Below are 25,223 nucleotides of genomic sequence, written 5' to 3' on the forward strand. Positions count from 1 at the left end.
ATTATCATTATCATTATTATTATTATTATTATTATTATTATTATTATTATTAAGGGTCCGGTCTTACATAAGGTATCAAATATTTGGTCAGATCATAAAATTTAAGGGTCATAGAAGATCGCAGAATTTGGTCTTAAATAAGGTAAGGGTCTAGGGAATCGGGCCGCACATCCCTACCCAATTTTTCTGAGAGTACCCCCCGGCCTCACCCTGAGTTTACAAACTGATACAAGAGGGAATGTTATAGACCCTATTCATAAATGCATGACTACCAATTTAAAATTCTTTTGTATGCATTTAAATAAGCCCAACCGAACCTCGTTTGAGAGTAAAAATTCTTTTGAATTATCAACTCAAAAACGAGGTTAGTTGGGCTAATTTTAATACTTACAAAAGAATTTTTATTTGGCAGCCATTTAGCGGAATATCGTCTATGTAGAGAATAAAACCCCCGTTTCAACGTCTTGTTGAATAGGAGATAGCTTTCTGTAACCTGTACATAACGGATATTCTCTGAGAGACTTCAGTTATCTTAGAATTATTAAATACCATAATCATATGCAAGATTTTTATTCATGAGTTATTTGGTGCGCAGCTAACGACAAAACCGGCAGGCACACATTTACAACTCAATTTTGCTAGTCTGAAAGAGCGAGTCGTGGTTCGAAAACAGCCGATCAAACCTTTAAAATTGGCGTAAGAAAGACGATCTTTGATTGCATATCGACGAGTGACTTTTCTTTCCAAACTTTTTCTCTTCTGCAACTGATCCAGAACGAGTAAAAATATTACCCAAAACAAGCTGAATGAGGCGGCTGTCTCACTGTAAAAAGAAAGCAAAACAAAAAAACAAAAACGTTTGACGTGACTCTTACCTTAATATTATAATGATCAAAGCCAGCATGGCAAACTAAATCATCCGAGTTGAGAAACTTGTCCGTATTCAGCAGCTCACAAGAATGTCTTCCGTCAAGTGAAGTTGCAGCGAAATTAAACGAGTAACAATCTTGATTATTAATGCAGTGATAAGCACATTCTGTTGGACTCAAGACCATGAAGCTAACTAGAACAGCGCCATTTAAGCGGTGCGAGAGATTGTTAACAAAATGAGCGAAATTTACTGTATTGCGTTCTCGTCGGAAATTTTTAGTGCCGGTTGAGGTGTAAATACATGTTCCAAAAATTAAAGGAATCACTAAGGAGAGCGGTAATTTGCTGTGTTTCATCTGCAAACGAAAAGAATACAGGTTATAAGATCGAAGCTAATCTTGAATTAAGCGAAACTAATTTGTGATGCTCAAGTTACAAGCAATGGCGCGAAAGCTTAAAACATCGATTCCCTAGTTCCGAAAATACCATAGCTAAGATAAAAAAACGAAAGCTTAGATCGCAACAGTTTCAATAATCATAACGCGGTCAGTTCTTACTCTTTAAGCGGCACAAACACAAGCGAGGTAAACGATACAGTACCCCTAGTCCCCAAAAAATAACATCTGCCGGCTACACTATGACAACAAATAAAATTACAAGAGCTTAGCTACCCTTCCGAAATATTAAAACGGTTTTTTATCACTCAAGGCTGCTGCATTTCGCAATCCGATACTTCCTTACAGAAATATGCTTACTCACCGTTGAGGTGTTTGTTCACCGGTATGTTTGTTCACCGGCCGTCGTGCATCTTACTTGTTTCATTTTGACAGCACTTTTAACTTTATGACAAGGGCGAAAAAAGAAAAGAAACTTATTTGGATATATATATATACCGACCACAGGGAAATTCAATAGTCTAATTGTTGATTCTTATTGATCATTCTGCCGAGTATCGACACCGCGGGAGAACTAACTATGGCTAATTTTCAGGGCTTGTTTTCCAAACATGAGAGTCACCCGGTGATTGCTACTACTTTTGTGCTGAATTTCTTTTCTTTTTCTACAGTCCTGTGACATGCAAGTCAAATCTTGCGATCCGTAATTTGATTATGTGCAGTATTACACTGTGCTAACCGCTGCCTAATTTTCCCTGTTTTAATGTTCAAATTGTTGACCATGGGTTTTTATTTTGGTAATTACTCATTCCGGGGTCTAAGAACAGTTTTAAGTAATTAAACAGGCCTGAGGTGACTCATTATCCAACTCCACAGTCAGCAGAGTTTAGATAATGCCGCATGCAAAACAATACTCTTGGAGACTACGTTTTTAAATGTCATCTGTGTTAAAAATCTTATAGGCAGTATCCAAAATCTCAGAACATAAAGCGATTGTCAGGGACTGATAAAAACAGCTCTTTATTTGAAAGTACTTGTATTCATAAGATAAGCAAGACGTTGAGTATACTACTTGAGTGCTGACACGGCTGTAGTTATGAGAATCAACAGAAGATCGAACGCTTGCAAAGGAGAGATGTTCATATCATCCTCAAAACTCTCAAGAAATGAAGAGTGATGCCATTATAGATCGATTAGGATGGAAACCGCTTTCTGGGAGACGTGACGAGCATATAAAAGAACTTTTCAATAAGTGCCTCAAGGACAAGGAACACGTCCCGGATTTATTTAAAAACTATTTTAATACAAGACGTATTGACATACTCTCTTATTTTATTAGAAGTAGTGGCACGAATCTTTTTATCGATCGTTCGTTTTATTACAAGGGTGAATTATTTTTTACTCTTAGTTTTAGAGTTTGACGCATTTTTAAATTTCCCATTTTAATAGTTTTGAAATATTCACTTCATCTTTGTTTTATTTGACAGGGCCCACATCGATATCAGTTTTATAACTGAAGTTGTTACCCTGTAAAAATATTTTCAATAATTATTATTATTTTCTGAATAATAATAATTTCACTTACAAATATCAACGAATAGTTACAAAACAATAAAATATTGAAAAAAATTATTAAGCTACGAGCTATAATAAGAAAGCTGTATTAATCCTTTGTTATAAATGACGTAAGATGAAAAACAAATTAATGGCTCAGCTTCTAGAAAATGTGACAAAAAAATTAGCCTAATAAAAAACTTGCTTTATAAGTAGTCTAAACATCGTATTAAGCACAAATAATGTCAACTACAAAAACTATTATTATTATTATTATTAAAATTCTTCTTTAAATTCTCACTAATACCTATCATTTTTGAGCCGAAAGCACTAGCTTATTTGAGGTAAATCAAAGTGCTCTATGAGCCAACTCGTGATATTTCTAAGGAATGATGATTGACACGAGTTAACCTTTGCGTACTATGGAATTAGTCGTTTTGCTAAAAACTCACTTCTGTTTTTAAAGGCAAACATTACAATAAGTTTGCAAAATTTACAATTACATTTTTACATGGTAAAGTTTGCCCATCCCGAAATGAAGTGCTGGTGCAGGTGTATGTGATCAAGTTAATATAATGCAAAGTAATACTGTGCTGTGCATAGCGCTCTTACAAAAAAAAAATGCGAACAAAAATAACTAACATTTTAAATTTTAAAATGTGCCCGCAGGGCCAGTCTGAAAGGGTTCTGTGGTTTAAACTGAGGTATGTCGGATGGCAAGCTGTTGTATTCTGTCATTGTTCTTAGGAAGAAGTTGTCCCTGTGGATCTCTCATCTTGTCCCTTGGTTGATGTAGGTTGCCTGTGATCTTGTGTAGTAACTTGATCAATGGAGGATGCAAACCTTTAAGAGTTTCCATAAAAACACCAAATGACGCCGGAAATGCTTGAGTCAAAGCAACATCCTCTGTCTTCACATACTTGTCGACTGATCCCTCCCCATCCACAGTTTTGGCGATTTTGAGGCGCTACAGAGCAAATTTCTATCATAACAAAAACGTCCGGAATCATAATCCATCAAATATTTTCGCTGGCGCGCGATTGGTCTAAACGCGTCTCGTGACTGAATATGCCCCAGCTAAAACTGAGGAATATCCTAATGATAGTCCCCTATTTTCAAAACATCGCGTGTTTCTAAAAATATTTGAAGGACAATAAACACAATAGCCTCCATTTGACGCGAAAATATGCTCGGATATTTGTCCTTGTACTTTACCTATTCCTCAAAGCTCATAATTTTTCTCGAGCTACGCTCTCGGAAAACTGTTCGCTTCTCCGAACAGATAATGTCTGCCGGACAAATATCCAAGCATATTTTCACGCCAAATGAAGGCTACTGTTTATATAAAAGGTAAAGTGAGGGGAGAGTTCTGTACAGCAAATGATCCCCAAATTGTACCGCAAATAATCCCGGGACCAGAACTGATTCCACCGCAAAAAGTTCGGAATGGCGTGGACTTCATGAAAAGTCTATGGATGGATACATATTTTCTTAATTATCCTTGTTGAAGAAAAGATAAGTACCTCAGGCATGAAAGCAGCAATAAAAAAGGTTTAACATACTGCGCAAAATACTAAATTGACATGTGTCGACTGCATAAATTTTTCGTTTGGGAAACGCACTGCAAAAGGAAACATGAATCTACGAAGATGCCTCTGCCATCTAATTAACCGCTTAGAAAGTTTCCCTGAACACTTCTTATACCTGCGTCCTAGAGAGCCACGGACCCCCACGAAAGTGCTAGTTACCGTGGTAAAAATGTAGTCAATCGTTACCGTTGAAAAAAATGTAGTCAGTCCACTTGGGAATTCTCAGTTGTCTCCAAATTTGAGGAAATAGTGAACATCCTAAGTTATCATACATCTCAGGCCCGGACCCAGTGAAGTCATTTAGGGAAGGATCTAGCTAAACTACAAATTTCAAACACAGGATTCCGTGTAACCTCGTCTCCAGGGCTTTTCCCTTGAAGCACCTTCAAAGGTAAAGCTCTAGGGACGAGGTTGGTTTCGTGACGTTGGATATCATTTTTAAAGTTACATTCAAATCGTTCATACTGCACATTTTCTTGATTTTCATACAGTAACTGTTGTATCAAAATATTGGACCATTACTGTGAAACTCAGAAAACCGTGAAAGCAAGGAAATTAAGCGTGCGAAAACTAAACCGCAAACACTAGCGATAATAGGACACGTTCGATATATCAATATTCTAACATGGCACCAAGGCTTTCAGGGCAAACTTCTATGTTTGGTGGTGTTTTCTTTGTATCCAAGTCTCTTTTAATATTGAAAGACAAAGGAGACTTAAAAAATTTGCAATTTTGACCCGGAAGTCTTGGATCGATGTTGGAATATTGATATATATCGAACTTGGCCTATTGGTTGTGGTTTTGAGATTTTCTCACGTGTCCTGAACTTTATAGTGATTGGTTCAGTACCAAATTAACCTTTCGGAATCAAATCCAAATGTTCACGGTTTTCTGAGTTTCACAGTAATAAAAAAAGCGATTGCATAAATTTTAAATCCACTGTCCAAATTCCTGAGTCCTCACATTTCCAAATTTTATAGCGAGGCGACCATTTTCGGTACGGGATCATTTACGGTGGAATCTGGGGATCATTTCCGGTCCCGGGATCATTTGCTGTACAATTTGGGGATCATTTGCGGAACGGGGATCATCTGTGGGCCTGTACAGTTCTCTTACGAACACGACGTCGACCCGATACGATCCGTGAAAAACAGATGCCTTTCTTTAGTTGAAACTATCTTTAAAAATTAACCCTTTAAAAATGCTAATAACACTTAAGGTTCTTAAGCGATTTTCAATTAATTAAGAGATAGAAAACATGTACCATGTTTCTGCTGAGTTATAGAAACAAGAGTCGAAGTTTGGGAGAACCAGAAATGCTGTGAGAACGCGAGTCGACAGGCGATTTTCCAGTTCTCCCAAACTTCTACGAGTGTTTCTACTGATCTTTCTATTTAATTAGATTATGAGATCGAAATTTCTATCACGCATAGAAATCGAGAGGGAACAATCTAATTGTTTTAGTATGAATCTACTAGTCGTTCACACAGTTTACCTAAATCCTCCTCAGAGACACTTCAAAAACGCACAAAGTGGCCGTCATTTTGTTAACAAGGGCACACTGCTAGGCTACTCATTACTGACTAGTCGTTCAAAACATCGATCTAAATCTTCTTCACAGACATTTCAAAAACGCAAAAAAGGGGCCGGCAGTTCTTTATCAAGCGCCCACTGCTACGCTACCCACTATCTACAACAGAATAGATAGTGGGTAGCGTAGCCAATCAGAGAACAGCATTCGTGATAGAACGCTAGTAGATTTATACTAAAACAACTAGATTATTCGCTCTCGATTTCTATGCGTGATAGTTGACTCGGGCTACGCCCTCGTCAACTATTGTGCGATAGAAATCTGGAGCTCATAATCTAATTGTTAAATATAAATAGAAACACGATTTTAAACCAATCAGCGAACGTATTTTCTCTGGGATATTTTCTAAACAGTTATATTGTGGGTGTCTTTAACGATCGTTGTGTTTAAACCACATGATACAGAACTGTTATAACAAGAGACGTAAATCATATTTTGTGCTTACCAGTTTGGCACTGTATGCCTGTGTAGCCAGCTTGACAGCTACAAACATATCCGTTAACCTGGTCTGTACACGATCCTCCGTTTAAACAAGGATTACTGGCGCATTCGTTGGTATCTGTGTGAAAATGTTTTTGTGCACAGTTAAGAACATAAAGAACTTCAGTCTAAAGACTTGCCAGTTAAACCAATACAAATCAATAGATTAATTTTCTCAAGGGAACAATATAAATACGTCTCATCAGGAGACTGAGAATACATGTGAGAATAGGCGTGAACAATCTAGGTTGACTTTTCTGGATACCTTCAATTGTGCTTCAACTGGAATGAAGGAAAAGTTCAAATGAGGTGATTTTTTTTACAACCAGTTGTACAAACTTGGATGTTTTCGAGGAGAAATAGGTATATATGCATTTTTTTTTTAAAAAAGAAACGGCAATTTGTCCTAATTCTTTTTTTCGGAAACTAAGGCCGTCAAAACTTACGACCCATCTGTTCTCCTGACAAAAACTTAAGACAAATTTGCTTTTCTTCGAAAAAAGTCTTGTCGTAAAATTCAAGTTTGCTGGCTATTTTACCATTTTAATTTAATTTGAAGTAAATTTTATTGTTTTTTAGTTCTTTTTATTGTAAGGCCATATTCGTCCCATGGTGCAATGAGGACGGATGACGAAATTTTATTGTACTCTAGAACAAGATTTTACAAATGTATTTTTTAAATTTACAATTATTGGCAGCCTCGCCCTCGACTCGACCATTTTTTGACATCATCTGACACGATAACAATAAATAAATGAATAAATAAATAAATAAATAAATAAACAATAAATAAATAGGAATTTGCGGTGGCATATCCCTCAGAGAGGCTCTTCGTCCAATGTTTCCAGATCTGAATTGGAATTTAGAAGTACTGTGTTGGTTTTTGTCAGTGGAGGGAGGAAAACCGGAGAACCCCGAAAAAACCCTTAGAGCAAGGATAAGAACCAACAACAAACTCAACCCACATATGGTACCGGGTCCACTGCGGATTCGAATTAACCCGGGTTACATTGTTGGAAGGCGAGCGCTCTCACCTCTGCGCCATCCCTGCTTCCCAACAATCTACAATCATGGAAGAGTCTACGGCAAAGCAACATGTTTCACTCACTAGTTTGACAGTTATCTCCTTCATATCCTGCCACACAGCCACAAACATATCCATTAACCTGGTCTGTACACGCTCCTCCGTTTAAACAAGGATTACTGGCGCATTCGTTGATATCTACGTTAAGATCTTCGCTTCGCCTCGCATCTATTTACTTCGAGTTTTTATTGGTTCACTTGATTGTCTGTGTCCTTTGTGATTGGCCAGAGTGATATGATTACTTTAATTTAAGTTTTACGACACTCAGTTGAAAAACCGCTGCATCCGTCATCGTTCGGTTTTGGAATTTAGTTTGTTATAATTATTGAGTCCATTAACAGTTAATAATTTAGATTCCTGTTTTGCACATGCCTCAGTTATCCTTTTTGAAGCGACTCTCAGGTCGGAAATTGTGTGCATATCAAACAAAAGAAAATTAAACTGACCCATTCCGCAGTACTTTCCGGTAAAACCTGCTTTGCAAACACACTGATAGTCATCTCCATTGTAAATCGGTCGACAGAAAGAAGTTCCATGTTGACATGGGTTGTTCATGCAAGGTGTCTGTGGAAAAATACAGCGAAACTTTCTCAGAATTGTTAAAATGTCTGTTACTAAAATCGTAATTCGTAGAAAGTGAGAAGGATCACTCTCGCTGGAGTTTATTTCTGAATAATAAGCTGTGCCAACTGAGACAATAGGGCATGTTAATAATAAATTGCAATATGTCTAGGGAAAAAACGTCTTTATTGAATAGAAAATGTTTTTCTGTAATCTGTATAACAGATATTCTATGAGGGACTGCGGTTATCCTTAAATTATGAAATAATATTATCGTTTGCAAGATTTTTACTTATGATTTATTTGGTGCGAAGATAACGACATTTCGGCAGGCACATTCACAACGCAAATTTGCTGGCCTGAAAGAGTGAGTTCTGGTTCGAAAACAACCTGTCAAGTCTTCCAAATGGGTGTTGCAAAGTCGATCATATCTTTGATTAATAAAGTTGTCGATGAGTAACGTTTCTTTCCAAACTATCACTTTTCTACAACTGATCCAGAACTGAACGAGTAAGAACATTACACAAAACTAAAAGAAGCTGGAATTGTGGAAGAACAAAAACGTTTGACTCTTACCTTAATATTATAGTGATCAAAGCCAGCATGGTAAAGTAAATCATCCGAGTTGAGAAACTTGTCCGTATTCAGCAGCTCACAAGAATGTCTTCCGTCAAGTGAAGTTGCAGCGAAATTAAATGAGAAGCAATCTTGATTATGAATGCATTGATAAGCACATTCTATGGGACTCAAGACCATGAAGCTCACCAGAACAGCGCCATTTAACCGGTGCGAGGGATTATTAACAAAATGAGCGAAATTTACTGTATTGTATTTGCCATCTCGTCGGAAACTTTGTGTGCCGGTTGAGGTGTAAAAACATGTTCCAAAAATTAAAGGAATCACTAAGGACAGCGGTAATTTCTTGTGTTTCATCTGCCAAAGAAAAAGTACAGATTATGATTGAGGCTAATCTTGAAGTAAGGTTGTATTAAAACTTAAGCTTGTTCGTGACACTTAAGTTACAAGCACTGTCGCGAAAACCTAAAACATCGATGCTCTGGTTCCGAAAATATTATAATTAAGATAAAGAAACGAAAGTCTAGATCGCAGCAGTTTCAATAATCATAACGAGATCGATTCTTTCTCTTTGAGCGGCACAAACACGAGCGAGGTAAAAGACACAATGCCCCTAATCCCAAAAGAATATCAGCTGCCGGCTACCCTATGACAACAAATAGAATTATAAGAGCTTAGCTACCCTTCCAAATATTGAAGAAGGCTTTTTATCACTCAAGTCTGTTGCATCTCTTAATCTGATGCTTCCTAATAAACAAGATGTTTGTTCACCGGCCGTCGTACATTTTACTTGTTTGATTTTGACAGCAACGTTAACTTTATGACAAGGATGAAAAAGAACAAAACATTATTTGGACATATATCGACCACAGGGAGATTGAATTGTTGATTCTTATCGGCGCTGCAGAGTAATCAATTTACCGAGGCTCTGTTATAATTAGACACCGCGGGGGAACTATACGGCTTGTTTCCCAGATTGTTTCCCAAATTGCTTGTTTTCCGTCTGATTTCCAGTGCTGTTGTGCGGAATTCTTTTCTGTTTCTACAGTCGTGTGACATGCAAGTCAGATCTTGCGATCCACAATTTAATTCCTAGTTATTGCAATGTGCTGCCTGCTGTCGTTTCCCAAGCCTGACTGTTTTTAATTTCAAATTGTTAAAAATGCGTTTTGTTTTAGTAATTATGCATTCAGTTATAAGAACAGGTGTCGACAAAACTACATTATATCCAACTCCACCGTCAGCATAGTTTAGATAATGTCGCATGCAATGAGTAGTAAGGAAGTCCGGCGACAAATACCGGCAAACTCGTGTGTTCTGCGGCACATTCATGTCCAATACACCCAACTAGAGTCGATTCGTCTGAGGCACTTGACGATTCGACTCGATTCGCACAGAGTCGATCCGCACCACCGGAGGTCAAGACCCGTGAATGATACATAAACGTTTCTCGTTCTTAAAACGTGACTACAAACTTGAGTCGATTCGTGTGAGGTACTTAACGATTCGACTCGATTCGCACAGAGTCGATACGCACCACCGGAAGTCACGACCCGTGAAATAATAATACATAAACGTTTCTCGTTCTTAAAATGTGACTACAAACTTGAGTCGATTCGTGTGAGGTACTCAACGATTCGACTCGATTCGCACGGAGTCGATCCGCACCACCGAAAGTCAATACCCGTGAAATAATAATAAATAAACGTTTCTCGTTCTTACAACGTGACTACAAACTTGAGTCGATTCGTGTGAGGTACTTAACGATTCGACTCGATTCGCACAGAGTCGATCCGCACCACCGGAAGTCAAAACCCGTGAAATAATTAACAATTATTCCATGAGCGCGCGTTGGATATGAGATGGTAAATAGCCAACGAGGCCCGTAGGGCCGAGTTGGCTATAACCAATCTCATATCCAACAAGCGCGAATGGAATAATTGTTTTATTAAATTCGGTGCGTTTGTATTCTTGGAAATATAGCTTAATTTTTATTGGGTTTTAATTTTACAAAACGACCGGAAGTCGATGTGACAAAAACAACAACAAGTGGGAAATCACATGACATGCGCGCCGTTTGTAAAATTAGTTGAATGAAAAATTTGAGAGCGAAGCAAACGAATTTGCTGAATGAAATTGCAATCAAGTAGAATTCAAGAAACGTCTATCAAATGAAGGAGATATAACCTTGGCCAGAAAGTTTGAAAAGCGTTCAAGTTCGAGTCATGGAGAAGAGCCAAATAATTGTGCACTTGCACATTGCCATTGTAATAATGCTGCGGAAAACTTTGATCGCCATGTGACACAAACGTTGTGCCAAAATTATCCTCGACAAGATCTCTCTCAGGATTTGAAAGCCTTGGCATTTCGAGCTGTATGTGTGGAGCTCATTGTTGGTCAGTTTTAGAGTCAAGGACAGAAACTATCTTAGCGTCAGATTCATCTTCAGAATCTCCGAGGCCACCCTGGTGGTTTTTCGTGGCTGGTAAAGAACCGGGCTTACTTCGGTTCAGCTCAAAACACTCAACTCCTTGAGGTGTTTTTCGCAAGGACAGAATTGTTGGCGCTAGCTGTCGTTGATTCTCTCGTCGTCGTCGCCCAAAAAAGAGACTGAGATAAAACTAGGTCGTCCTCTGTAGCGGTGCGGGGTTCTTGCTCTCGGCCGATCCGAGCTTGCTTAGTCGAACAGTTTCCTCATCTGCTCATTGGAAACTGGTTTCTTATGGACTACGCCGGCAATTATGCCTGTTTTCCTGCGGCCTTTTACAAATGCATATGCTCTAATAATTTATTTGCCTGGTCAGAGATAATGGAAAACGGTTTGTTGTGCGGCGGCGTGCGAAGGAAATGATCAACTGGCGGCTTTAATGGATTTAACCAATGAACTTTTGCAATACATGTCATCTTTCTTCCTCGCAGACGAGTAAAAACACTTCAACTGAACATTCAGTTCTTCTTTTGACATTTCTTATATCGGTTTCGAAAATTTGGTGCCACCAGGACTAGCAAGCCATTCTGTTCAGGTAAAATTTGTTTTTGTTACATAATCTTCATGAATGCGTAAAATCTCGCCGGTCATATTTCAATTTTGCAACTTTAAGGGAAACTTAACGTATACGTAATGTTAAATAATCTTATCTCGAGCTTTGTGGCTTTTTTGTTGATACTGGGTCGGCATTGTCCATAATTTCCTGTATTTGCTGTGTAGATAGCTCACCGAATGTACTTTTTTCATCCATTTTTTTTGTGGACGAAACTTTGCTTCACGCGAAAAAGCTCATGCCGAGCGACATTTGCCGCTTTCATTTCCATATAAGGTCAAACGCAGGTATAATGGCTGGTAACCGAGATCCAGTGAACCAATCAGAAAGCTAAAATTGCATTATCCGAGGTTGAGAATTTAATAATAATACATAAACGTTTCTCGTTCTTACAACGTGACTACAAACTTGAGTCGATTCGTGTGAGGTACTCAACGATTCGACTCGATTCGCACGGAGTCGATCCGCACCACCGGAAGTCAATACCCGTGAAATAATGATAAATGAACGTTTGTCGTTCTAAAGACGTGGCGACAAACTTCGGTCGATTCGGTGAGGCACTTAACGAAGCGACTTGATTGGTCGGGAATGTTTCGTGCAAAGTGGAATCATTTCCCTGGAAGTTTACTCGCAGTAGGCAGTAACTGGGGTGTGAATTTTTTGACGATTCGTGTCGATTCGCCCGATTCGTCGCGAATCGTTGTTGCAAAGTGGAATCGTCTCACCGGAAATCGACTTGCGGTAGGCAATAACAGGGGGTGTAAAATTGTTGCGATTCGACTCGATTCGGACGATTCGTCGCGAATCGTTGTTGCAAAGTCGAATCGTCTCACCGGAAATCGACCCGCGCCAGGCAATAACTGGGGGTGTGAAATTGTTGTGATTCGACTCGATTCGGACGATTCGTCGCGAATCGTTGTTGCAAAGTCGAATCGTCTCACCGGAAATCGACTTGCGGTAGGCAATAACAGGGGGTGTGAAATTGTTACGATTCGAGTCGATTCGTACGATTCGTCGCGAATCGGCCTTGCAAAGTCGAATCGTTTCACCGGAAGTCGACTCGCGGAAGGTATAATATGGTTGAGGACCTGTCATTCGGTTAAAAATACGGGCATTTCAATAAAATTAATTAATTGATTCATTCATTCATTCATCCACACGATTCGCCCGTGGCCATCGGTTTGTTTAAAGGCTGCATACTTTGACCACACACTTTCTTTGATTACAGGATTCTTATAAAAGGCGCACGTTAATTTCACGTTGTTCGCGTAAACAGAAATTACCTAAGTTAATTGCCTAATGTTAATCCAGGGATATTGAAATGTTATTCTTCATTTCGATGTGTGCTTTCTTCACTGGAAAGTCTTTGGCTTTGTTCCCCAGCAACGATTGGTAACAGAGCCGCAAGCTTTTTTATAACTGGATTGATTGGTTAATTTATTATTACTTCACAATCCTTTTTGATAACCCGTTTCTTATTTCTAAATTATAGTTAAGGCTCGTAATAAATGTTTATAAAAAGACGGTCGTTATGGCGTTTTCCGCGGAATATTGACGCTGGTTTGTGCACTTTATTCGGATTATTAATTCCACTCCAGTCCTTTTCTTTGTTTTTCTCACTTTCATGGTATGTTTGCATTCATTACAGTTTGCATGATAACTTTGGTGAGATTTCGTTCAAAAGATGGTTGGCTTTTTAGCAGATCGTATGCGTTTATTTCGTTTTTTATCTGTTATTAATTTCGTTGGAACGAGTTTTTTAAAGTTATGTTCATTTACGTCGGTTGTGAAAAGGTTTGTCTGTGGCGAAAAGGAGGAAATTGTCGTTGATGGAAAGAGAAAGCGGTTGGATGGCGAGGACGCAAGTTTTGCTCGTGTGGTGGAAGGTTTTTTTTATTTGTTTCCTGAGTTTGGGGAAGTGGAACGTGGCTTCCCAGATTTTCACAACTTCAGTTTGAATTCTGGGAAGCCAATGCCAACGGTGCTTGTCAGTTTACAAGAAAGATGTAGGGGCTGTAACAAAGTTTTAGCTGCCGATCCAAATACCCATGTTGTCGTTATTTACCAGGAACAGCGTGGCAGCTATCTTGCTTCGCGAGTAACTAAATGCTGTCGCACTTGCAAGATATATGAACACTATGGTTATTGGACGCAGGAGGGAAAGCGCCAGAAATCGTGTCGAATCGACAACATTTTCAGCCCACCCTCAAAGCCCAGATGCGCTATAGTTTCTAAGTCTCGCGCAAATCGACTTCCGGCATGACGAATCGACAGAAAGAGAAACGACTCGTGTCGATTCCATCCAAAAGGGTCCTCGAATCGACATCCGGTTGGTCGAATCGTCAATTTAAAACACGAATCGACTCTTGTTGGGTGTATTGGACAACCCTCCGCGAAGCTAGCAAAGCCTTATGCATGCGTCGAATGCCGAGCACGCTTCACACAAGCTGGCAACCTTCAACGACACGCAGAAATATGCACACAAGGAAGAACAATTACCCATTGTCCAAACGAGCGGGTCGAAGCTCCGCTGACCGCTTATGAAAGAGTTTTCTACCACTACAACGATTCACAAACTTCAGCATCATCGATCTGCTTGCTTGAGCACACAAGCAAGCTGTTGAGAAAGCATATACATCAAAGTTTATGCGGTCACGGCGGCGAGAGATGGATCGTTGGAACTTCGGTGGATGGTTATGACCTGACCACGAAGACTGTATTCCAATATCACGGCTGCATTGGCACGGCTCTCGGTGCTGTTTTCCAAGCAGTAGGAACGCTTTTATAAGCCACGGCCAAACACGAGAAAACCGATATCTTGCCACATGTAGTAGCTCCAACAAGAGCCCTGCAACAGGCTGGCTACCGCGTATTCGAGAAATGGGAATGCGATGATCAAAAAACACAAAACGTTTTACAAAAACAGGAAACGAGAACCTATCCGCACGCTGTCTTCTATGACTTTGAATCGTACCATGACAAAACAAAGAAAAACGAGGTCACAACCTCACGAATGAAAACGCTCATGTCCCTATTTCAGCGTGGGCGACACGCTTGAACGCGAGCCCACGCATATCTGTGACCCAAACCCGAAAGAGCTGATCCGGAAGTTTATGGAAGAGTTGGAGAGGCGCGGAAGATAGATATCAATCAGAAGATATCAACCTGTTTACAGGAAAACATCGTAGGGCGATAGTGGAATGGTGCGACCAGGTGCCTGTCTTAGGTTTCAACTGCGGGCGTTATGACTTGAACCAGGAGCCATAATCGGGGACGGAGATCGTAAGCCTTGGGATCCGCGCGCACCCATGATACGGGAAAATTTTTCTATTTTTAGAACAAATTGCGCCATCATGACATCATAAATCCGCGCAGATCCATGTACAAGTTGTGGGTTCTCGCGTGGATGTTGTCATGTTGCCTGATCAAATGATGTGATCAAATGGCGAGAGTTGAGAGATTTGTACAGCAATGGCAGGGTTTTCCCCGCGCGACATCCGCAAAAATCCTCGCAGCAAATACGCGCGCCGTGTGCTGCACGCGATGGCGCAATTTGTTCTAAAAATAGAATTTTTGTCCCATATCATGGGGACAGCCCCAATACTAGAAATGGCGCGCGCTTACGGTCTCCGTCCCCGATTATGGCTCCTGCTTGAACCTGATCAAGGAGCATATGCATTTCGCAGAGCTATTAGCTGACACGACGGACAAGGTCCAAGTAGGAAGAAGAGCAAACACAACGATGTTCATGAAAACAAACGGCTTTGTCGATGTTTGTTCCGCTTTGTCGATGTTATCAACTATCTGGGGCCAGGAACCAACTAGGAAAAGTGGGTGAAAGCGTACGGCTGCTCTGTCCAGAAATCGTGGTTCCTTACGAGTAGTTTGACAGCTGTAGATGAAGTTTGAAGAAATGCCACCGTTCTTCTTCACTAAACAGATTCCAGACGAACCTGTACCCCAACACATGAAGGATTACTTACAGTGCACCGGCAGAAAAAGAGGTGACGGGAAAAAGCTGGTTGGGGGCTTGTCAGCGCAAAAGCTGTCGCTGTATGCTACAATTTTACGTTGGTTTGTAGAACACGGTGCAGTCATCAAAGCTGTTTATCGCACGATCGACTATCAGGCGATGAAGATCTTCACTTAATTCGTGGAGCAGGTGACAGAGGCCCGGCGCACCGGAAATGTGGACGAGAGCAAAGCTCTGCTTGCTGAGGTGTTCAAATTGCTGGGTAACAGCGGTTATGGGAAACTCAGTTGAGGCGCTGGAGCGGCAAACATGCGAGATCTACACAAACAAAGAGAAGGTGGTGGACAGAACATTGCGAAGCGCTTACTTCAGCAGGAAAGCAGGAAGCCGAGGATCATAATCAGTCGACCATTCCAGATCGGAATTGCTGTGTATCAGCTGGCAAAACTGAGAATACTCGAGTTCTATTGTAATTTCCTGGATCGCTATTTCGATCGCCGCGACTTCGAGTTTATTCAGATGGACACGGACAACAACTACATCGCCATCTCTGCTGATCGGCTTGAGGACATCGCTCGCCCAGGGTTGCGTGCAGAATTTGAGGCAACAAAGAAGCAGTGGCTTGCATGGGACAAGCGGAGCGGGCGTACGCCGGGGTTGTTTAAACTCGAATGTGATGGCAGCAGGATGATTGCGCTATGTTCGAAGTGTTACTATGTTGATGAACAAGACAGCCCAAAAAAGAAGTTCAGCACGAAGGACATGTCGAAGAGACAGAATAACATCACCCGGCAAAGGCAGTATTGATAGAGCAGAAAACAGAGGATTTCGTGGCGGATGGCCACTTATGAGCAGCAAAAGCTGGGTCTGAGTGTTTATTATGGCAAACGCTGGGTGCTGCCAGATGAGATTCACACCGAATCGATCGAGTTTCACATGACCCGGCTGAGCTGGCGGCAGCTGTGTATTTGGCGGGACAACCAACGGCTCTTCGCTGACAAGCTCGCGCTTAGGCGGACCTTGCAAATAGTAAAGAATAGGCTCGTTCGGCTTTGTCCCAGCTCTTTCAAGAGTGTAGACTTTCAAAGACCAGATAGGATCTGTAGCCCTTTTAGCCCTACCTGCAAGCTCACCAGGCTGGTAGAGATAACGAAAATTCACGTTGGAGGGGAGCTTTTTTTCCGCGTTCACACCAACAGGCCTTGAGTAAGGAGTAGAAGGTTTTGTTGAAAAAGCGTTAACTTTGATTGCGTCAGTAGGTTTTTTGCTAGTCAGGCGAGTGACTTCCTTGTTCAACGCCTCAGCAACGTCAGGAAGTCTTTTGACCCACGCAGTCGAACGCTGGCCAGAAGGCAGGAGCATTTCCACGTCATACTAATGACCGAACAAGCGCTCGGCAAGCGTGCGATTGAAACGTTCAACAATTGCTTGGTCTCTATGAATTTCAGTGCGCCCACGGCGAATATAAGTTTTGTGGTTTTCCATTTCTTTGTTCACACTTCCCATAAACTCGCGGCCAGGATCAACTTGCAGCAGCTGAGGCCACGTCAAATTAAGGGCTGCGCTTGTAAATCGCCTGAAAAGCCTTCGCAACTTCAGCAGTCTTTCGAGGCCGCGTCAGACTAGCCACGAACATTTCACAAGTATTTGAAAATTGTTTGCTTTCGTATAAATTTAATTCGTGAACGTACGGTTGGAAATCCTTCTGCGATAGAGGACCAGACAGTCAACATCAAGAATTTGCGAACGGGACTTTGGGCGTGATGCTCAATGAGTTTTCTTATGAATTCTAAAGGCTTCTGAAGAGTCTTTTAGCCGAGACGAAACGCCGCGTCAGACTAGCTGTAACACTCTTGCTAATTATGGTTACAAGAGGCCCCGCGGGACATCTGATATTTTCGCGCGCGCGTGAGGTCAATATGTTAATAGACGTAGTTTAAATTCTGTGGCAACGGTCAAACTAACATCTTTCGAATTATATTAGAGCTAGTCATCGTCGCTGTTCTTATAATTTCCCTTTCGCGATCATCGTCCACCAGAGGTCAATCATTCATTTCGGGAAAAAGCTGTAAGTTTGTGTTTTTCGGGGTTTGTCCGTTCAGCCGTCTAATGTTGTAAATAATTGTTTATTTTTGTTCTATTTTCAGTCAAACTCGTTGTCGTGAATAAACTTTAACGTTTGTTCCCTTTTTAAACGATGTTTGGAGACCGATCGAGATTGGCTTCGCGATATGGCGGTAACATTGTTTGAAGCTTTCCTTAATGTTTGAGATGTCTGTGGATCGTGGAGTAAATTCGGCCACTGAAGCAGCGGAAGATGCAACCGGCGGAGTTCGGATGAGACATCCTAGTGTCACTATCGATCAACCCCAAGTCACATACGAGCGAAATCGTCGTTTGAAGGCCTCTAGAAGCGCCGCTAAAGGAGTTATTACCCGTAGGCGAAATGAAGCGAGAGAGATGATGTCAGATTTTGGCAACCCGTACGACATTGAACAAAAGCTTGCAGAGTTAGACGAAGCGATAACAGGCTTCGAAGCAGCGCACCAAGCGTATCATAATCAACTGGATGATCGAAACGAGATCGAGGATTCACTTGAATACTACGAAGTTACAATGCTTCTTGCTAGCGATTCCAAAAGAATTATCGAGGATTGGATACAGAAATTTAAACAACCGTCGAGAGCAACTAATCTGTCGAACTTGGACCCCGAGGACTCAATTAGCAACGTTGGCTCACGAGCTACATCAAAGGTTCCGCAGAGATCTAAGGCCAGTTCAAGAGCAAGCTCCAGATCTTCCAGACGAAGTTCGGTCAGTAGCGCTAGGATAGCAGCGGCGGCAAAAAGAGCATCTTTAACGGCCGAAGCCTCCATGCTACGAGAACAGCAAGCCTTACAACAGGAAGAATTACGCCTGCAACAAAGAAAGCAAGAGTTAGCACTTGAGACTGAAATAGCTAAAGCTAAAGCTGAAGAGCGCGCCCTCGCAGAAGCCGAAGCCGGGATTCCAGAGCGTCGGGCGAAAGAAGGCTTTCGAAATTCGGCACCTGCCGTAAAAGTTGAATCCTGTTTAACTAAAGAGCCCAGGACAGGTCAAGAACTCCCTATCAGGATCACACATCACCCGGTAGCTGAAGTAAATGTTAAAGAATCTCGGCATCGTGCATTTGAGGACAGGGAATCTCAATATTCCACTTCAAGTGAAGAGGGATTACGTCTATTATTGGATTTGCAACGTCAACAGCAGGAGCAGAATCGTAACATGCTAAATATTCAGCAACAGCAAAACCAGCAAGTGCAACAACTGCTAAAGCAACAACAGCTTCACACTTTAGCTCTAACTTTGCCACAACTTGAAGTTCCCACGTTTACCGGCGATCCTATCGAGTATTGCCGCTTTATTAGAGCCTTTGAGAGCATGATCGTGGCAAAGACCACGAGCTATAGTGCGAGAATGTATTACCTCGTGCAGTACACGGCGGGCGACGTTCAGGAGTTGATGCGTAGTTGTCTAGCAATGGATTCAGAGGAAGGGTATCGAGAGGCTCGAAAACTGCTCGCTAAACGGTATGGGCAGCCGTACAAGATTGCTTCTGCTTATGTAGAACGCGTAACTAATGGACCAGCGATAAAAGCGGAAGATGGGGCAGCATTACAGTCGTTTTCTGCTCTCTTGACAACCTGCAAGAACACATTGAATGAGATCGGATACCTAAGCAAGATTGAGAACCCAGACAGTCTAAAGAAAGTAGTGGCCAGACTTCCTTTCAGCCTACGACAGAAATGGCGCGAAGTTGCAGATGAAATAACGGAGGCAAAGGCAAGGGAGGTGACGATTGCTGACATTGCTGATTTCGTAGAGAAGAAAGCCCGCATACTAACGCACCCGATATTTGGAGACATTATCAGCGAGCCGAAAAGCAAAAGTGTCCTTGACGGAAAAAGACCAGGAAATAGAAGACTCTCCTCGTTTGCGGCTGACGCCCATAACCTCAGTAGTAGTACTGACGGTGGCGAGTTGGATGACACCTTGGTGTTAGGACCCAGGGAACCCACCCTCAGCTGTCCATTGTGTAAAGCTGCTCATTGGTTGTCCCAGTGCAAAGACTTCAGAAGGAGAAACGTCAGTGATAGATACCAGATTGCAAGAGAGAAAGAGCTTTGCTACAACTGCTTGATCCCGGGTCATTATGCTGCAGTGTGCCCAAAGGCCAGCTTTTGTAAGGTGGATGGCTGCGAAGACAAGCATTCGACATTCCTGCATCCACCAGCTGTGCGTGCTACCAGCGGAACGCAGCCAGATGTTGGAACCCGGAGTGCGTATGTTAATGTCGACAAGTTGCAATGTGCCTTTTCTGGGGTCGGAGGCTCAGTGACAGGGCTACCGGTAGTGCCTGTAAAAGTGAGAGCCAAAGGGAGCGACATCACTGTACACACATATGCCTTTCTGGATGGTGGCTCTAACACATCCTTCTGCAGTGAACAGCTAATGAAGCGGCTCGGGGTTAAAGGCATCAACACCACCATATCATTAACAACAATGGAGAGAGGGTAATACGAGAAAGTGCGAACTTGTCCAGTTGGAAGTTTTCGACTTAGAGGAAGACAATTTCATTGAGCTGCCCTTTGTATTTTCTACACCTAGACTTCCAGTAGCCTCAGAGAGCGTCCCTCGCCAGGAAGACGTTGACAGGTGGCCGCATCTGAAGGGGGTAACGGTCGCGGAGATCAATGCCGATGTCGGGCTACTCATAGGCCATGACGTTCCTAAAGCTTTAGAACCGAAAGAAGTTAGAGAGAGTCAGAATGGAGGTCCATATGCGGCTAAAACGTTGCTGGGCTGGGCCATCAATGGCCCACTTGGCAGGAACAGAAGCGCTAAACGTACTTCAAACTTTGTTCGAGCGGACACTGCCCTTGATCAACAGTTTCAGAGGTTCTGCAACATGGAGTTCAACGATTCTCTGCTCGACAATGAGAAAGCGACGTCACTTGAGGACAAGAGAGCCCTAAACGTCATGGAATCCACTGCTGTTCTAAACGAAGGCCACTATGAGATCGCGATGCCGTGGAGATACTCTCCACTCTGCCTGCCAAATAACAGAATACTAGCTGTACACCGTCTGGAACTGCTACGAAGGAGACTCGTCAAAGATCCAGTCCTCTTCCAGAAATACTCGGCCTTCATAGACAATCTGCTTGACAAAGCATATGCCAGAAAGGTCCCAGATAATCGGCTTTGTCGATCAGGCGAGGCTACCTGGTTTTTGCCGCACCACCCAGTCTTTCATCCGAAGAAACCCGAGAAAATTAGAGTAGTGTTCGACTGTGCAGCGAAGTACAAGGGCGTGTCCCTTAACGATGTGCTGTTGCAAGGCCCAGATATGACCAATACCCTGATTGGTGTTCTGACTCGTTTTCGACAAGAGCGAACTGCTATTATCGCCGACATCGAATCTATGTTTTACCAGGTCCGTGTTCGCCCAGACGATTCTGATGTACTGCGTTTCTTGTGGTGGCCCGATAACGATCTCCAAAGACGACCCGAAGAATACCAGATGACAGTTCATCTTTTCGGCGCCGTCTCCTCTCCAAGTTGTGCAAACTTCGCTCTTAGAAAGACGGCCGAGGACAACTTTCAACGATTCGATTTCGAGGTGATCGATACAGTCAGAAGAAACTTCTACGTAGATGACTGCCTGAAATCTGTACCTAGCGAGAGTGAAGCTATCCGTCTGACCGCTGACCTCAGAAGACTGCTAGAAAGGGGAGGCTTTAATCTGACTAAATGGGTCTCGAACTCTCGCAAACTTATCGAATCATTACCTGAGTCTGACAGAGCCGGATCATTCAAAGACCTTCCTGATGATCAAATGCCCATTGAGCGTGCTCTTGGGGTCCGTTGGGACGTAGAAGGCGACATATTCTGTTTCAAGATCGAAGTCAACGACAAGCCCCTCACAAGAAGAGGATTGCTATCTGTCGTTTCCTCAGTGTATGATCCGCTTGGGTTTGCAGCCCCAGTGATACTCCCAGCCAAAGCGATATTGCAAGATTTATGCCGAAAGAGATTGGAGTGGGATGACCCAATCCCTACCGAGGAAAAAGAACGTTGGCTTAAATGGTTGAAAGATCTGCCCAAGCTCGAACGCTTCTCAGTTGATCGCTGCTTTAAGCCCCAGAACTTCGGGAGAACTGCGTCGCTGCAACTACACCACTTCTCAGACGCTTCGCAACAAGGCTACGGTGCAGTCTCTTATCTCAGATCTATGGATGACAAGGGTACAATTCACTGTTCATTTGTTATGGGAAAGGCGCGTACTGCTCCGCTGAAGTCCATAACCATACCAAGGCTAGAATTGTCAGCAGCTGTTCTTGCATCAAGGCTGGACAAAATTATTAGACGAGAGATTGACCTTCCAATACACGAGTCCGTGTTTTGGACAGACAGTACCTGTGTGATGAACTACATAAGAAGCAATGACAAGCGATTTCACACCTTCGTTGCTAACAGAGTGGCGATCATACATGATGGATCTTCCCCGTCTCAGTGGAGGTACGTGAACACCGAAGCGAACCCGGCAGATGACGCCTCAAGAGGTCTGGCAATAGAAGAATCGTTGGATACGCGGTCCCGATTTCCTTTGGCAAAAGGAGTCAAGGTGGCCTACACAGCCGACTACCGTCCGAGAAATACCTGACGACGACCCTGAGATCAAGAGGGAAACTCGCACGTTTTCCGCTGTATCGGACTCTGGAACAAATAGTATAAACAAATTGCTCGAGAGATTCTCTTCATGGTCTCGACTCAAGAAGATTATGGCCTGGATCCTGCGCTATCGGGACGGACTGAGAGCATCGTGCGAGAGGCGTAAAAGGGGGTCGACGTTAGCACTGAAATCCACCGTTGGCAGGGAGAGTGAGTCTATCAATGTGGATGAGATTAACAGAGCAGAGAAAGAAGTTCTAAAATTCGTTCAACGTCAAAGCTTTGAAGAAGAAATGTCCCGTCTCGAACAGAAAGGAGCAGGCAATCGCTCAAAGCGTTGCAAAGAGCAGGAATCACTGGTTAAGAAAACGAGTGCGATTTACAAGCTTGCACCAATGAAAATTGATGGTTTACTGTATGTCGGAGGACGTTTGACGCAAGCTTCCATACCAAATGCCGCCAAGCACCAACTAATCCTGCCCAAGAAACATCACGTTGTCGATTTGATCATGCGCCACTATCATCTAAAGTCGGGTCATTCAGGCCTGGAACATGTGCTGTCCTTGATTCGTGAAAGGTTTTGGATCCTTAAAGCGAGAACTGCTGTGGAGAGGGTGCTACGCGGCTGCTTCGACTGCAAAAGGAGGCAAGCGCGTGACGAATCGTGTCCCTTGCTGTCGATTCGTCATACCGGAAGTCGATTTGCGCGAGACTTAAAAAATATAGCGCATCTGGGCTTTGAGGGTGGGCTGAAAATGTTGTCGATTCGACTCGATTCGATCGAATCGTGACGAATCGTCTCCCTTGCTGTGGATTCGTCATACCGGAAGTCGATTTGCGCCAGACTTAGAAAATATAGCGCATCTGGGCTTTGAGGGTGGGTTGAAAATGTTGTCGATTGGACACGATTCGATCGAATCGTGACGAATCGTGTCCCTTGCTGTCGATTCGTCATGCTGGAAGTCGATTTGCGTGAGTATTAGAAAATATGGCGCATCTGGGCTTTGAGTGTGGGTTGAAAATGTTGTCGATTCGATACGATTCGATCGAATCGTGACGAATCGTGTCCCTTGCTGTCGATTCGTCATACCGAAAGTCGATTTGCGCGAGACTTAGAAAATATAGAGCATCTGGGCTTTGAGGGTGGGTTGAAAATGTTGTCGATTCGACTCGATTCGATCGAATCGTGACGAATCGTCTCCCTTGCTGTGGATTCGTCATACCGGAAGTCGATTTGCGCGAGACTTAGAAAATATAGAGCATCTGGGCTTTGAGGGTGGGTTGAAAATGTTGTCGATTCGACACGATTCGATCGAACATATCGATCACTTCGCGTAGGCGAAACGACTTCGATGTAAGCGAAACGATCGGATACCAGTTTAAGTACACTTTGTTTTACCCGTTTGTGAAGTCTTTTTTCGGCAGTGCTGGTAATTGCCTAGGCTCGATTTCCGCCGCTTTCTCGAGTCCGGTCTACGTTTCTTCCTGAGAAGAGAGTTCGGGGAAGGAACGCAGGCGTCTTTCCCGAACAACGGCTGGTAATCGGGCCTAGTAGTTGCCCAAAATGAGACTCCGTGAAACCACAGGGCACCCATACAAACGGCATTGCCTGTTTGTATGTTTGAAATGTAAAGAAATGTATGGGAACAATAAAGAGTCTTAATATCGTGAACTGTACCGGGTAATGTCCATGTTAAAGCTCAAAATAAACGTAAATCTACTTCAGTTGTTGTGTAGCGTTTTCTCTGCGGCACAAAATGGCGTATTTGTGCGATTTGGTGGGTTTTGCGTCGACTGTTACTACACGTTATAAGAAGGAGACCTTGTCAAAGTTATATACATCCTTAAGCAGCTGGGAAATTTAAACCTGAAAAAATTCCTACTTAAACGGGATTCGAATCCATGCCTCTGCGATACCGGTGCTGTATTCTACCAACTGAGCTATCAATAGAGTACGTGTACTCTCCCTTTCGCTTAATCCGTCGTGCGTGACGCGAAAAAAAAAAAAAAAAACGGCAAGAAAAAACAGCCAAGCAAAATTCATGGGGCGTGGCGCTCTCCGTGTCCCCTAGATTTCACGCGGCCATTTTTTCTGGCAGTTTTCCTTGGAAAGAATAGGCCTCACTGCAAGGTATTTATGAATAGTTCACAGTCCTTTGAAGATTACAAACACACATAATTAGTTGTAAAGTGACATTTCAAAGGCCAAAATTACCAACAGGCAAATTTACCTTTATTGTATTTGAACTAAAATGGATTACAATAATGAAACCATAATTTGAAACTTTTAATTCATACATGTAAATCATTGTTAAATTTTTTACTTCATGACATCCTCATTGTGACTGTCAAGAATGTAAAGCATTAAAAACAGGAATCGCCATCTATTCATATGTTTTGTTATCCGTGAGAATTGAGACAGCCATGAAAACAGCTGTTCGCTGACCTCTGTGTTAACATTTTGTAAAAAAAAGGCAATTAAATTATGTGTTCTATCAGATAGAACAAATTATTTGAATTGTTTCTTCAATAGCAAATTATAAACTTGTTACTGAATACAGTAACCATTTTGATCTTGTTGTTTCATATTGCTATTATTGGTCTTTCTTGGGCAATTAAGTTAATAGTATGTGCCGTAACACTGATCACAAAATCATTCTTTGAAACAATGGGACTCTATTTGGCCTTTGCACCAATGAAAAACACTATTGTCAACTTAAGCAAACGTATAGAGTTTCCATCAGGAATGTGATTTAGGGATTCCTAGGGATATATATTTTTTTCAAAGACCAAAGAAA

The 25,223-nt window shown here is 42.2% G+C and overlaps 4 protein-coding genes across 4 annotated transcripts in view; 2 read left to right on the top strand and 2 right to left on the bottom strand.

Annotated features, from left to right (window-relative positions):
- Window positions 1–3,136: 3,136 nt before the first annotated feature.
- LOC145462260 (uncharacterized) overlaps window positions 3,137–25,223 on the bottom strand; it is a 61,334-nt gene continuing 39,247 nt past the window's right edge. The window contains exon 11 of the mRNA XM_081445762.1: window positions 3,137–3,801. Within this exon, the coding sequence (XP_081301888.1) occupies window positions 3,665–3,801 (137 nt within the window). The 3' untranslated portion in view covers window positions 3,137–3,664. The remainder of the gene's footprint in view (window positions 3,802–25,223) is intronic.
- Window positions 7,799–10,521, bottom strand: LOC145463569 (uncharacterized). The gene is made up of 2 exons (XM_081447335.1): window positions 8,701–10,521; window positions 7,799–8,127 (listed from the first exon to the last, which is right to left on the bottom strand). The coding sequence occupies exons 1-2, from the start codon at window positions 9,055–9,057 to the stop codon at window positions 7,852–7,854; spliced, it is 633 nt and encodes a 210-aa protein (XP_081303461.1). The 5' UTR covers window positions 9,058–10,521; the 3' UTR covers window positions 7,799–7,851.
- The window catches only part of LOC145463572 (uncharacterized), a 157,639-nt gene continuing 147,987 nt past the window's right edge, over window positions 15,572–25,223 (top strand). Inside the window, exon 1 of the mRNA XM_081447340.1 lies at window positions 15,572–17,891. Coding sequence (XP_081303466.1) covers window positions 16,024–16,521 — 498 coding nt within the window. The 5' untranslated portion in view covers window positions 15,572–16,023 and the 3' untranslated portion in view covers window positions 16,522–17,891. The remainder of the gene's footprint in view (window positions 17,892–25,223) is intronic.
- LOC145463567 (uncharacterized) lies at window positions 17,885–20,271 on the top strand. Its single transcript, XM_081447333.1, has 2 exons — window positions 17,885–18,774; window positions 19,122–20,271. Exon 2 carries the CDS (start codon window positions 19,135–19,137, stop codon window positions 20,269–20,271), a length of 1,137 nt encoding a protein of 378 aa, XP_081303459.1. The 5' UTR covers window positions 17,885–18,774; window positions 19,122–19,134.

Source organism: Orbicella franksi, chromosome 12 (assembly GCF_964199315.1).
Source record: "Orbicella franksi chromosome 12, jaOrbFran1.1, whole genome shotgun sequence".
NCBI classification, from domain to species: Eukaryota; Metazoa; Cnidaria; class Anthozoa; order Scleractinia; family Merulinidae; genus Orbicella; species Orbicella franksi.

Bases quoted from the DNA above. Each gene is read 5' to 3' on its own strand.
- LOC145463567 (XM_081447333.1), top strand. From the start codon at position 19,135: ATGATCGTGGCAAAGACCACGAGCTATAGTGCGAGAATGTATTACCTC.
- LOC145463569 (XM_081447335.1), bottom strand. From the start codon at position 9,057: ATGAAACACAAGAAATTACCGCTGTCCTTAGTGATTCCTTTAATTTTT. The intron at 8,128-8,700 runs GTAAGAGTCAAA...ATTTTTCCACAG, and splicing joins TTGATCACTATAATATTAAG to ACACCTTGCATGAACAACCC.